Raw genomic sequence first — 15,898 nt, forward strand, 5'->3', positions numbered from 1 at the left:
TCAGTGTACCATAACAGGCACAGGAATATAATCCCCTCTTTTATAATGTTCATCATAGTACACATGGTCATCTGTCTTCGAAGGGACCTGGATGATCTCCACCTGGGTCTTGGTGTCATCTTTCCTGTTCTGGTAGCTGTGACTGTGGTCGAACATGCCTTTGAGGCTCAGGACTGATGCCATGACCGTTGAGAAGAAGCCCATCATTAATCCTGTAAGAAAAGGTATACATATAAGTTTATATTAGAGATAGTTTATAGAATTATTTTAAGGTATATGTACGTATAGTAATGGTGAGAGTAGACTAATATGAGTACTAACTGAGTATATTTGACGCATGCTATAGTATGTTGTATATCTAAAATTTGAAGTTACACTCTAAGTTCTCGAAGAACGTTGTCGTTATAATTGCCTTTATTAAATTCCTTGATGAATTTTAGATTCTTCAATTGGATCTCGATGGGAGAAAAGTCTGTACTTGTTAAATAGGTTAAGAATTCTATTTTGTAAATTATAGTGCCTATTTAAATCTATATTTTAGTGCTCCTCACGCTTAACTTCTTCTTTATATGTGAGTCCATCATGAATATTTTTATTAGTAAGAAGAAAAGCTTACCTTTAGCAGACAAGAACGCCAAAGCCTTCAAAGCAATCGGTATCAGCAAACTCTTAGCAGCCAGCAACCCAAGTATCAGTGGCATCATATACTTCTTATGCATTTTGGAGAACTTATTACCTCCCCTATTCTTCTTATTAGACTTCTTTATCACTTTGAAGATGCACTTCTTGAGTTTCCCCTTGCCTGTTCTTTTTTTCTTATTAAAATGTTTCTTTTTACTCTTCTTAGCTGACTTCGCGGTTTCCGATTCCGCTTTTGGTGTTGATTTTTTGTCTCGTGGTTCGACTTCTGTGTTTCCTTGAAAAGGGGTAAATTCTTTTGAAAAGTTGATCATATTATTTACTCTTCTATCCACTGCACCATTCACTGCATTTGCTTTTACAATATTGAAAAGATAGACAGTAAATTCTTTGACTTTATGATACAAACAATCAGGGCCAAATAATTTAGGATCTTGAGATCGTGAGTCTACTTGAACTACAAAATTACTCATCCCAAAACAATCAACAATTCCTTACCTGATAACGATCTAGGTGCAAAGTTGCTGCTAGCAATAATCCACTCCAGGGGTTCTGTAGTATTAAATCCCCCATCCACATAATTGTCATGACCATTTGGAGCAAATCCAAACAACGTTTCAGTCTTCACAATCCCATAGTTATTAGAATTATCCAGGATCAAGCCACGGGAGTAAGGCAGCATTTTCAACACTAGTCTCTAATCCTTGGATTTAAAGTTCAATCTTGCTTGACAGTACCATAATTTTTTTGAAACTTTTTATCTGTTTGACCACTGTTAAAGAAGTGAGGTTAGCGTTGTTGGTCACAAACTTATATAGCGTTTAATGGGAACATAATGGTCTATCATGCGTTGAGTTTTAATGACTCTCTATGTGTATTTCTAAGTAATTATACGCTAATTCAAGTGTAAGGGAAAGCTTTGGGTCTAGTTTTCTTATTGCTACTTGGTTTTGTTTTTGTATCCTGGTTTGTGAAAATAAGAAAAACTTACAAAAACTTTCCTGTCTGCTTTCAGATCAGAGTGCAGCAAAGGGCGATCAAAGGGCTCAGGTAACTCAAATTAATCTAACAGAAACCCAATAACACTGTATGATCTGGAAATTAAACTGAAGACCTCAAACTCAGAAGCTATACATACAAAGTATATAAGTATAGTACACATAATAAGAAGTTGCTGGGCAGTTTGTTGCGCCACTTCTTCTTTCTAGCAAAATCATTTTTGGGAGTGGTGAAGGGCGGGCGTTTTGGGGGCTGTCTTTTGTTTTTGACATTCAAAAGTGCTGATTTATCAGCCTCATTTGAATAAACGTTTTTGAGTTTGAGTATTAATCAGCGTTTTGACTAAATTACGCTCTTGACTTTGACTGCGCCTCAAGGGAAAGTTCCGCATCAGAATAAAAATATTTATCTCCAGGTACCAAACCTATTTCTATGTCAAGTTTTATCTCAATCGACAATATTTAATACGCACACAGATATGTTCATTTGCAGTGTTTTTTTGAGTTTCTATATTTTTTGTAGTTATGTTCCGGCTAACGTCAATCAACGTTCCACAGATGGCGCTAATCGGGGATACAGTTTTGTTAAATGTTCAGGCCTGAATAGTGTATATTTTATGTTCTTTTTAACCGACTTCAGGAAAGAAGGTTTTTCCTGTAATTATGTATCAAGAAAAAATCTTTTTTTAGGTCAAATGTTATATCTTCACAGTCTGTACTTAGAGTATAAGATTTTTTTTTAAAGAACAGTCAATTACTCGGATTCACAATTTTTTTAACCACAAAACAGAAGAGTTTCGAAAATGATGCGATGTTAAATGGAGCATAGCTTAAGCTGCGGTTTTCTCTAGTAATTTCTCCTGTCAATTATTTATTTATTGCTGCCATTTTTTCTAGTATTGAACATTTATTTAAATGCCAGAGCATCTTGACAATATGATATTTTTATAGTCGTCTGTCTTCTTATACTCCTTCTAGACAGTTGACATGTATTTTATGGATATCAATTATTTACTTTTATCAGTTCCTCCCCTATTTTGCAATTTAGCTATTCCTATCATCATCTATCATGTATAACATTTTTTAAATTCTAAGGCCATTATTTTGTCTTCAAAATAACTCTATCAACCGATTGATTTCTGACACTTACGCGAATATTAGGCATTTAAATAAAACTACTTTTTTTGTAAAGGATCCGAAACGTCGGGATTAAATAATATAATATAACCGCGATAAAATCTATCAACCGACTTACAAGTATATCTACCCTTTTAATGTTATCAGTAGCTAACATTCTATCAAGTATTTTCTTGAAACCACTATCACTCAATCCAATAAATAAAAATCAAAAAACATCAAAGCACTTGCGTATAATTATATTATCATTGTTAGCGATACATTCGTCTACGTTATAATTGGTAACTACATTATCTATTCGTACTAACAATAAATAAATAAATAACTTAATACTACCACTTAACTATATTTACATTGCGCGAGCCTTAACAGAATATGTATTAAAAAATTAAATACAGAAATTCAATAGTCCAAGTTTTGTACGAAAAACAGGAAAATTATAGGGAACAGAAAAATCTGCCAATTAACTATCGGTGGATTTTCTTTGTTTTCGACATCAGACTAGCAGGGATGGATTCCAGATGAATGCTTACTTAGACTGAATGGCAACTGCGAGTCGTCGACTTTATTTTAATTACAACCGACTTCAAAAACTGATCCTTTCTTTACTCCATTAATATCTCTTACACCTTCTTCGAGGTCGATAATTTGAGATTCAACTCCAAAAAAATTACAACCCTGTTAGTAGAATTTTGTTGTGGAATCTCAATCGGTTTTCATTCGTTTTCGTTGTTTCCAGATTCGAAGCCGGTGTCATTGGTCTTTTGTCTAATATCCTCCCTTCTGTAATCCCATGACTGCTGCAAATAATGCAAAGAAGAATCCTGCTAGACCAGTAGCTCCTATCAAAAGGACCAGTCCTGCAATCATCACTGGTACTAAAGCAAAATATTTCATCTTGTACGCCAATAGTAGTGGTAGCATGTATTTTTTCAGCTTTTTAGGCTTGAGCTTCTTCTTTCTCTTGTTTTTATGTCTTTCTTCTTCTTGCCCTTTGATGCTGCCGACGTCTTCTTCTTCAAAATCTCCATCATCATCATCCTCGAATTCGTCCTCTTCATCTTCATCCTCACCCATTATGTCTGGAAAGAGAGAAAAGATTTGTTTTATTTTTTTATGAATTCATGATGTTTGTGGAAAAAAAGGTCAAGGTTGAGGATATATGGCTATTGTAAAGTGGTCTTGGTGATCTTTGTAATGGAAGCATACATTGAATCAGTATACATCATAATCATCATCATCATCTTCCTGCCCCGCTCCCAATATTCATTCAATCTTAAATGTTTTTATTTCGCTTTTTTTTTTTGGGTACTATAAATTCCATCAGTAAAGTTATTCTAATCATTAAAACTACATGCTTAGAATTAACGATACTATCATCACTCCCACTAGTTAGCCAAGCCAATAATTATCACCTGACAGAAACACAACCATTACCCTCAGTTCAGGCTAACAACCTATTACAACTGCGTTAGCGTGAAACGTCAGATGAGTCAGATTACGTATAGCATGCGTGTCTTAATGATTAACAGTGTAATTGTGAGCAATTTCAGCGCATTATACCTAAATTATTATCTTTATCACAGTAAACGCACATTCTTGTTAGGAAAGTTTGACGGTTTCGTGTAATCTGTCTTTGTCCTTGACATGGAGTGTTTGATTGTTCATGTTGTTCAATGTTGTCTATAACTTTAATAACTTCTTTTAGAGAACATTTTTTTGATTGTCTAGGTCGTATTGGATAGTGTTCACCTAAATTAACATTAACTGCTTTGAAATTTTCTTCTGTTGAATTAAGTTTATAAATAGAAAAAGTTGTACTGTTGCTCTTATTCATATCTTCAGATTTTTCTCTGATTGATTTGTGATCTTTAACTGCAGTGATAGATTCTGTCTCATATCGTTGACAGATTTCAATTACACCATTTATATGCTAATCGGTTTCAATAACATCTACCATACCATCAATCAAACGACTCGTGAAGCGAAAATTATTTATTGTGTGCCAGATAATATATGGATACATATCACCTGATGAAATAAAGATGAATGTGTCTGATGCTGATCTTTACTTATTGATGGATTAGGTAATATAGCGTGATAATGGTCTTGAAGAGTAATCAATATCAGATGAATGTCAATAAATGGATTTGTGATTTACATATTGTGAAGAGTTTAATACTGATCATTAGTAGGTATTCCTACTGACTTTTTATCATTATAAGTTCCAATTTCATTATCAAATGCATTCATTTTATTCCCCAAAATGAAATGATTTTTTTTCTATCAGAAATAAATTCATGTCATCAACTTCAAAATTGATCCCCTCATTCAATTGATCCCTTTCTATCAGTCCAGTGCACTTAATGCCCTGCTCAGTCAATAATAGAGAAACGGTCGCAATAATACCACTATCATTACCAACCGTTACAAATTCACCGTCGACTGAATACAATATATGAATGGTTGAGGCAGAAAATCCACTTCAAGCAAGCAAAGCAAACGCTTATTGATAGGATGATATCAAAAGTGATAGACCGATAAATTACTCAAATATTTTAGATGGAAACAAGAGTTAAAGTATTAACTAGAATGTTGATCACGATCATCATATCAGACTATTACACAGCTCAGCTAAACGCAAGTGTCTTACAAAAATCCATAATGATATTAAAAGCACAGATATTGTTTCACAATGTAGTAGCAGCTGCATCAAATATTATAAATAAACTGCCTTGGTACAGACCAAAAACTGCAAACAAAAAATCCTTGTATTTTCTTAAAAGCCTAATTGGTAAAATTAAGAAAGCCCCGACAAATGGGTCTAATGATATCAAAATCAAAATCAAAAGTCATTTATTCAAACTTGGCTGCAAAACAGCACTTTTCGAACGTCAAAAAAATAAATTTACAAAAGACAGCCCCCAAAACGCCCACCCTTCACCACTTCCTATGTGTTTTTGCTGGTAAGAAGAAGTGGCGCAACAAACTCCCCAGTAACACATGTACATACCACCAGCAATATATAGATGAAAAATATAAAGAAATATATAAATCTAAAGAAAAATGATAAAGTTGTTTTGAAATTCAAAAGTAAAATTCTTATCCTAACAAGTCAATTTGACTGAATCAACAAAGGTGTATGTGCCACCTTAAGCAGTGGAGCTTCTGCACTCAACCACAATGTGACCCGACTAACTAGCAATAACTCTCGCCGAACTGAATTTCATCAATATTGTAACTGGCAATCATTTCCGCTTGTTGACTACGATACACGTAAAAGTATATCAGAACCGTATACCGTAAAGCACAAAACGTTACGTTACGGGGTCTCGTTACGGCCTACCAACGTATTTCTTGGCAAAGACCTCCCCAATTTTGAAAAAAGAGAAAATCTAACAATCATCAATTTTGAGAAACCACCCAGAATTTTGGGATCGTACGAAACTTCTAAGAAAGTGAAAATAAATGAAAAGGTTTCGAAAATTATTTATGATCAATATGAATCGGAAAACAATTGGGAACAATGAATTTTTATTGATGTATTGTTTGTTGTAAGTTAAGAGGTTTTGGAAATGGTTAATGAAATATGAGTGAAAGTAGCTACGGTTTTGTAAAATGATGCTGAAAACAAAAGCTCTGAAGCTTTTGAACTGAAAGATAATTGAAGTTAAGTGATGGTAAGTGTTAATGAACGATAGTAAAATATTTTAATTACAACAATTAAACATTTAGATCCAGAAAATAAATAGAGCGTAAAGGCTATATTGATTAGAAATGGGTCAAAAAAATGGTCCCTTACAACGAGTGCCCCTTAGAAATAATGAGAAAAAGGTTGACTTCCGTTTCACATGAATTGATACCTGCAAAAATGCGCTTTGGGCAGATTTATGTCAAAAGGTGATAGACATATTATTCAATACAGAATTTTAATAACCAGGATAGGCGCTGAAAATAGTTGAACAGTCATCGAACCTAAACAATCAATTAACATTCACAATTAAAAACTGGAAATAAAAGGAAGTCACGAAACATGAAAAACTTCCTCATTAGTTAAGGAATTGTAAGTGGTGCGAAAATCATACATTTCCTAATGAGCAATTAACTTTATGAATTTCATTAAACTTTTCCGGAATCAAAAGTAGGTGTTATAACACAATATTTGCATAATGAAATCACGACCTATTTTGATGATAATTAAGTTAATCAATCCATGCATAATCATGTGGTTGTCGAAACTGCTGAAAATGCAAAATTTTTGACAGTCGATGCTTTTAACAATGCTGACCAACACACATTGTCTCAATGGGCAAATCTCCCCAGATTTGGGGAGGCAAGAGTCCAGCAGTGGTCATTTGACGGCTGTGATGATAATTTTGAAGTTCATACTAGGACAAAGTTTGAAGACAAATCCTCAGGCTTCAAGAGAAATTGCTGGAAAATCCTAATAAATTTCTAGAACATTCCAATGACATCTATAACTGCGACCGTTTGTTTGTTAACATGCAACATCAGTTCATTGATACTAACTTACGTATTAATGAAGTATTGCGTGATGAAATTACTCGATGCCACACGATACCATTCGATAGTTTCGATAATAAATCTTCTATATTTGAAGTAATTGGAGGCGTATGCAAAAAATATCGATTCAAATTAGGCAGTGTTGATGTTAATCATAATGTTGTTGATTTGTCTATTTACATACTTGAATGAGTTGTTAAGATTGATAAGGATGGAAACTCAATTAACACTGAAACGTATAATTAAGAGGTACACTTTATAAGAGCTTGATGAATAAATTGGGACATTTTAGGCTATTGATAAATTGAAATACTTATGGTTATACATAGAACACATAAAATGATATAGATAATGAAAGTGATAATGTTAATGATCTGATTAATTATCTGGGTGAAATTAATATTCTAGATGACAAAAACTATCATAAATACAATGTAGGTTAGATTATCTTAATCATACTTACAAGATAGTGATCTCCTTGAGATGGTCGCCTCTGAGAATCCCTCAGGCTTCTCAATGATCGGTTCCTCGACATCCAACGACCGCCTCTCGAACTCATCTCTCCTGATCAAGGGTATTGCTCTAACTTGGAACTGGCCATCATCCGTCAAATTACTTTTCTCTTTGGCAATTGGGATATAATTACCAGGGAAAAGTATATTGCTTTTATTCTTGACATCGGCGTAATACACATTTCTTTCCACTTGGGGCGCTTCAGTCCTTAGAGGAATAGCGCGAGGCTTGAAGGCATACCGCTTGTATGTGTAAGGGATTCTTGCATCCCTCGTCTCGAAACTGGAAGGTTTAATAACTATTGAAGCACTGGTGACATCGATTTGCGAATCACTGTTTTTACTCCAAAGTTTTTTCAAAGCGTCCTGGTATTCGTTGGCCGAGGCTAGGGCCACGCAGCACAGCACTAAAGTCTGGTAATACATATTGATTGTCAATTAGTTCACTGATTACACAACACAGAACACTTCACTTTCCTTAGAGCGTCACCCTATGTACCACCATTTTGCATCAAGCGGTCGCGCAAAACTGAATTACTGTCGCCCGTAGACGTTATATTTATACATGTGTTGGTATAAAGTTGCGTTTTTCCAGTCAGTTCACGGTCGGCCGGGCCTTCGAGCTTCCTTTGGTTTCAATTCCGATGTAAACGAAATGTGTATGAAATGAAAAACTTGTCCGTTTTCGCGTGGCTTCTTCCGTTAATAGTTTACGACAATTTCTCCTATTGATTGTGGGTAATTTGTAGTTGTTATCGCGATGGCAGGTGATCTGAGAGGATGGTGAAATGTCATCATCTTGTCACAAATTGTTATGTTGGTTGAACATGTTTATTAGGCATTTTGGTTTGTGATCACTTAATCAGTAAGTACATTCAAAATTTGGTGCGTTCAAAAAGTAGGCAATTATTTTCGTTAACCAGATGTTTTAGGATAGCAATTTATAAAGGTCTTAGTTTACGCACTTTTCTGTATATTCATGTACAGGTTTAATTTTCAGTTTTTTTATCAATGAGTAAAGGAAAATTTATCTCGGAAATGCAAGGTGGTTACCACAGCAGATGCCAACCATTCGACTGAGGAATACGAATGGATGGAACTGTGGTCAACAGACTTACTAGACCATGTAAAGAGTTCAAAAGCATTTTCAAAAATGTTTTTCTATTAATCGCCCCATTGACTTTTCTCAATTTGCGAGGTATTGAACCAAAATCAGAGGATGGGAATTTTTATTTTTCAGAAAACTACTAACTTGTGACCTAGTACGGATTGTTTTTAGATAATATAATTTAGGTTTGTAAAAATATTTTTTAACCCAATTTTGCAAATGCATGTTGATAAAACGATTTGATAAAAGATTTAAGACACTTTAAATTACTTCATCAGCGTGCCATTTCTCTAATTATCTTACAAACACATTTGAATAACATAAAACCAGCACCATCCCATACCATACCATTACACACGTAACAACAAGTATTTGAAAATCATTACCCTCTTTTTTTCTTCACAATCGAGTAAATCGTGTACATAATGACGCATACACTATACAATTACTTGAACGAGTGTGTTTACTGCTTATCTCCTTTCATTATTTACTATGTGATAGTAATTAAAAAGCATTATCTTAAGATAATCTATCTATTAACTACTCGAGAGAAGACCGAGTCGAGGTACTAGTGGGTAAAGCACCATTCTGTCGAGTAGGAATGTGTGGATTCGATCACAGGTCTGGCAAGTACCAATGCAACTTTTCTAAGTTTGTACTGGTACTTTATAAGTATATTTTGGACACTGACAGATGCTAGGTAAAGGAAAACATCTCGAGGAAACCTGGACTGAAATCTCAAAATCAGTAAGATGTGAGTGTGTCCGCATGAGCATTAATGAGCAAGCGTTGTGATTAATGCTCAATACTTCTCTGTGTGAGAGGAGTCCTGAGCCTTGCAGTGGGACGACAAAAGGATGATGATAAGGAGATCACGGACTGGTAGACGCAGCGATGGATGACCACCAAAGAGATGTTAGACGATCTGCCAAATATCGCAGGTAAACGTTGGACGGCAGTCGCCTTCAACTGGTTCTTTTCGAAATCTATAGGGGGAGGAATCGAGGGTATAGCAGTGGATTTTCTGAAATTATGATGATCATCACATATATTAGATTTATCTATCCTTTCTCCAACTATATTAAGGTGGGCGTCCAGTTCAACAGTATAGAGGTACAGCTGTGTATCAGTATTTTACAAAAAATGACCTAATCAACCCAGTTTCCCCGTCACTTCGATACTCTTTGATAATACTGGTTATGTGATAATACTAAGTGCTTAACTAATCTTCAATGAAAGTGATGGGGGTGATATCGAAAACTCATGAATCGATTTTGATGGGATTTTCTAAATATGATTGATGTATGCATCGATCATTAGGCGTTTGCAGTTTGTGGAAAATTATTGGAAAACTTGTCGTGTCATTGGGTAATTGGTTTTTGTTTACAGGCAATTTTGATAGACGACTTCGTTTTTGATAGATTTAAAAAAGTATTTTTATTATATTATGTGTGAAACTGGATAAGATTGTTATTTAAGTGAATTGGTACCTAATGTATAATCTATTTATAATAAAAGTTACTGTGTATTAACTCGATTACCTGCTTACGTGATTACATACTATCAATCATACATTTAACTTAATTTTTATACTCTATCGGCTTAACTAATGACAACATTTCAACATTTTATGTAACTTTACTGTTATAAACATACTTAAGTCTTATTACATTTTACTTTAAAGAATCTATCTCAATTATATATTTTTCTTAGTTACTAACTGTGCGACATGATAATTTCAATTATTTCAGTGTTAACTAGGCCATAGACTTAAGGACTATTTTTGCGTAAAATCAAAATAAAAAATCATTTATTCAAACTTGGCGGCAAGACAGAACTTTTTGAACGTCAGGAATTTACAATAGACAGCCCCCAAAACGCCCACCCTTCACCACTTCCTATGTGTTTTTGCTGGGAAGAAGAAGCAACACATGTCTGTCTGTAGGTAGAAGAACCTTAAACATTGTTTGATATATAAATTTGTATACACGTACGTATGGGTACACGAATACGATAACAAAAATTTTATGAGATTCTTTAGATCTAGATCAATAATGATGCAGTTATAGCTAAACGTTGATGCAGTAAAACTTATCAGTAATGCTGGATAGTAAACATAAACGTAGGCTATAAAATAGTGCGATTTTATGTACTTTTACTATGCAGTTTCCCGCTTGTTTTACTGCATCTTGTGAGAACTTATTTGTTCCCACATAATTATATCATTTTAGATTTAATTTTAAACATTTTTATCTTGGTTTGTAAATAGCCTATTTCGATTCACAAAATATTAATATTATTCTTGTGCTCCAGATGTTCATCCAGTGTCCCAACTTCTACTACAATCCATTTTTTTTTCTGGGGCCTATGCTCATTGACCGCGATAACTCTTTTGCGGCCGTTCCCTTATTCTATATATATTTATTGATATAATATATCTATCTATTTATAATGATATCTATCTATTTAGTTAGACATATAATTTTCACATTAGCCCGATACAAGTGAAGTAAAATTGCCGTAACCATGCAAGCTTACATAAAGTTAATTTTTTCAGTACTCATCTAAATTCATACAACTAGGTGGCCTCATAAAGGAGTTGCACTGTACGATAAGAAAGGGGCTGAATTGATTAGTTCTAACTAGGGCAATGCAAGCATAATATAGCGTGGCTAAATATGGCTTTGTTAGTGTACGTGTTAGATGGGTCAATGAACTTACACACTAGGTAGCAAAATATTCGGGTCAGTTACGAAACTTAGCTGAACGTACGGGTAGTAGCAGGTATTGTCTTATAGTAGTGTCGTTTAACTAAGTGTACAGGCACGAGCTTACAGCTTTTTTTACACCACAGAATAGTTTCCAAAGAATAAATCCCTACTATTAAGTATAAATAAAGATAAGAAGTTATTTATTCAAAGTAGGCTGAAAATCAGGATCACTTCACGAATGCGAATGTAACTCTAGTCTGTCTGACGCGCTTTCAGGCCAAAGCTATTGAACTTTGGTTCACAGAAAGTCTACAGCCTGAAAAGGATATAAGCTCCAACAACAGGACAAAACGCTCTTCCTCGAAAAATATTTGCAATCGCACCCAAAGAAAGGGCTAATCTCAGGAGCTTCTCCTGATATTAGCCCTTTCATGCAAACATAATATAATCTTAAGCTTTGAAATACCTATCCCTATAGAGAAAAGAAACTTCTGTAACATATTTTTCTTTTCATTGATTAAGTTATCTAATCAATACGAATCTTAAGAGCATTTCCAACTCTAGTTGTTAGCTAGTATTACCAAAAACTAATAAATCAAACTACTTATGACATCGTTGTGCATTACAAAACGCCTTTTAAAGAACCTGTAATTAATTGACCGAGGGAACAATACTATTAGGGTTCTGTTGCGTAATGGCAAAACAGTTTAATTCGTTGATAAATGGCTCATAGTAGCGTTTTCTGACAAGCGGATGTTCCGCTCGGGTTTTTTCAGCATCCAAAACTGAGTGAAAAAGCCGCAAGTCCGAAAGTTTATTATTGCGTTTATTAGAGCTTTGTAAAGTGCTATTTATTTATTTAGGCGAATGGCTAGTTTATCCCCAATGTGTGCCCTAACATCATCCTCCGAGCCTTTTTCCCAATCATGTTGGGGTCGGCTTCCAGTCTAACCGGATTCAGCTGAGTACCAGTGCTTTACAAGAACCGACTGCCTATCTGACCTCCTCAACCCAGTAACCCGGGCAACCCGATACCCCTTGGTTAGACTGGTGTCAGACTTACTGGCTTCTGACTACCCGTAACGACTGCCAAGGATGTTCAATGACAGCCGGGACCTACAGTTTAACGTGCCATCCGAAACACAGCCAATGGTGTCTAAGATATACTTAGAAAGTACATACAAACTTAGAAAAGTTGCATTGGTACTTGCCTGACCTGGGATCGAACCCGCGCCCTCGTACTTGAGGTTGGTCCTTTACCCACTAGGCCAGGGTCCACAAATATTCGTAGCTGTAGGCTTATTGTAACACCATGTGAAACTTGTGGAACGCAATAAATGATATGAATATGTTTGTTCTTTTTTCAGAAAGCAGTCTTTAAATAGTCTTATAACGTTGATTACAACAACCACAAATAAACAAAAAATACTTAACATTAAACTAAACAAAAAATATTTATCTATCTTTGTTATTTCGTCAAACATCTACACATTACCGTTAATACATAAGAAATACTGTACGGAGCCCCAAGTGCGTGTCTAGCGTCAATACAATAGATTAACAAAACAGTTAAAGCTGAGTTAAGATGACCAGTAGTCGTAAATCTGTGTAATTGCATTACAACTGAATATTGTCACGGTACTTAACTGCGCAGAATTTGCATTTAAATAAATGCTACTGAGTTTTGTTCATAAAATATTCTTTTTGATCTGGATTCAATGATTTGGTTATATTTATTTGTAAGACTATTTTTTGCGATCCATATTGATGAAGTCGTGGAGTTGAGTATGCGGGTTCGATTCCCAGGTCAGGATATATCAAACTGTGTTATTACCTATGTACCTACTTCCTAAGTATGTTTTGGACACTAATGTCAGAGTAAATGCAAATGAAAACATTTTGAGAAAATTTGAACTACAATGTCTAAAATTGATAATCGTATTATCGGTTATTATATAAGTATTGCTTTTATATAATGCCCAAGCGTATCAATTAAATAAATTATTTGATGGTTCCACAAAGATTAGATTAACAATTGTAATAACACAGCTAATGAATAAAATACGGAAACATGCAAAGTTCCTTCAGTTTTTCAACTGAAGTGTTCAGTGCGTTTGTAGTACACAACCGTGCGTAAAACATACATTCTTATGTACTTATGTATTTGTTCGTGCAAAACATACATACTTATGTATTTGTTCGTGCAAAACGCTGCGGCGACGGAAGTTGTTACACTTCCATAGTTATTCGATAATTACCTGATATGCGTGGATTTAGGAAAGTGAATGTGTATGTGGATTATACGGGTTGAAATTTTACTATTTACGCAACTGCAAAATTTGAATGAATAGTTGAACAGTTCCTTTCAGAAAAAGCTGCCTGCATGCCTTCCTATGGTGGAGGTCGAGCTTCAAAGCTAGAACGATTCTAGCCAGATTGAGCTGAACACCACTTGTTTCAAATGCATTGGCTATAGAGCTGCTGGTGTAATATGAGGCTGATTAGTATTGCTACTTGTCAATATTTCTTGATTGTACTACTAACTACCTTTTAAGTGCAAAATGTAACATGTAGTAGTTGTAGCCGGGATGATTACACTTAACTTACTTAGCTAAAGCGGTTATTGACGACTGTTAAATTTTTAATTGTTAACTATTTTAATTTACATATTTACATATTTAAATCACTATTTTGTGAAATTGAAAAAGTCACGATATTTCACACAATACCTTCCCGTATATTTCCAAAGTATCGTGTTCTGCCAATCGTAGCATTTGTTTGGTATTGTCATTTAGTAACGAGCTAATGAGCGATAAATTCATATGATGGACGCATTGTCTTTGCTAATTACTTCTTAATTCTTTTCTTTTGTGTGTAGCGTTAATTTGATAGCCGTGTCATTGAGTTTAGGTTGATGGATAGACACTAACTTTAACGTAAGTATTTTAATACCGAAGTTTGTTATACTAAACTAATATTTGTTGACTAGAGGTGGATTTCAATAACCTTTCTATTAGTTTCTATCAGTAGACTAACCTATTTTAACGATGGATATATTAGCTAATTGAAAGAAGCTAAATGTACCTTATGCTAATAGTTAGGGTTCTAATATTTAGTTTTTCATAGGAGGTAACTATTCTTAGATACTCTTGTTCTATAAAACCTCAAAAAATAAATAAACTAGGATCGCATTAATAAACTTGGTAACCCTGGGTATACGATGGGGCGCTGTGTAGTGTGCTAGTCGCCTGAAATTCTAAGCACGTAGTTCCTAATCGCATAGATAGACGGCGCTGTTTTCAAGTTGCGGGTATGCACTTTATTCAGTTTTCATGATGATTCCTAGTACTTTTCTTTTAATACGGGACTAGATAGTCGAATACTTATTAAGTAATTATGATTCAAATCTTAAGTAAATCATTTAGTAGCAGTGTTCCTATCTACTCATTCAGTCATTACTTATAATGTACAGTTCTATTATAGATACATACTTATGCCTATAAACCATGCAATGGCAAACGTTATTTTAATCAGTTCAGATTTTTCCTCAGCAAAAAAACAGTCAAAAATAACATTCAACCTATTTCCCTATTAACCATTTACAGCAAATTCTTTACCGTTTCCATACAAAATCGCCTGCATACATGAAAAAGCAATCAATCAACGTCTGCAAGCCACATTACCCTTTCACGAAGGTATTACCTACAGTTGAAGGCTTCGGGCCGCTGCATTGGAGGTTCATGACCCAGTTGCCACAAATAGGTACCTCGCTGGTACTTTGTATGGAAATTCGGGTGATAGAGCTTTTTGGAGTTGCAAAATGGTCTTGTTTTCGTAAGGTTTATGTTTGAAGATATTATAGGTACCTAGGTATCTTCAAGGGGCTTGTGGCTACATAAGAGTTGCATGGATCGATTAGATTAAGCAACACTTGGCGCGATCGGTCCGTGGCAACATGACCATCTTTGTCAAGAGAAGTTGCTCCGTGTCGGAAGTCGGAAGACTTTTGAAATTGATGGGTCCCTTCTGTCATTCGTCAGGGTGTCATCTTTGTCAGAATCCAGACAGTCTTTTTTTTAACGACGTTGAGAATCATCAAATGACCCCTCCCGCTGTGGGTTAGCAGCAGTGAGGGAGTGTCACACTCTTACTGACTAAAAACCGTCTTTTATGTACCAGGGCCGCAGTAACTCTTTCAAACAACCCGTAGCCCCGGCAGACCTTGGCCCTATTGGGCCCCGCTGGGGTTGCTGACGTCTCTTTGAGACG

At 35.0% G+C, this 15,898-nt stretch overlaps 2 protein-coding genes across 2 annotated transcripts; both read right to left on the reverse strand.

Moving 5' to 3' along the window:
* Positions 1-1,321, reverse strand: LOC135118324 (uncharacterized). The gene is made up of 3 exons (XM_064039958.1): positions 1,138-1,321; positions 617-916; positions 1-212 (listed from the first exon to the last, which is right to left on the reverse strand). Exons 1-3 carry the CDS (start codon positions 1,319-1,321, stop codon positions 1-3), a joined length of 696 nt encoding a protein of 231 aa, XP_063896028.1.
* Positions 1,322-2,990: 1,669 nt separating this feature from the next.
* Positions 2,991-8,323, reverse strand: LOC110375932 (uncharacterized). The gene is made up of 2 exons (XM_021334235.3): positions 7,762-8,323; positions 2,991-3,856 (listed from the first exon to the last, which is right to left on the reverse strand). Exons 1-2 carry the CDS (start codon positions 8,234-8,236, stop codon positions 3,543-3,545), a joined length of 789 nt encoding a protein of 262 aa, XP_021189910.1. The 5' UTR covers positions 8,237-8,323; the 3' UTR covers positions 2,991-3,542.
* Between the last annotated feature and the right edge of the window lie 7,575 nt (positions 8,324-15,898).

Source organism: Helicoverpa armigera, chromosome 21 (genome assembly GCF_030705265.1).
Source record: "Helicoverpa armigera isolate CAAS_96S chromosome 21, ASM3070526v1, whole genome shotgun sequence".
Classification (NCBI taxonomy): domain Eukaryota; kingdom Metazoa; phylum Arthropoda; class Insecta; order Lepidoptera; family Noctuidae; genus Helicoverpa; species Helicoverpa armigera.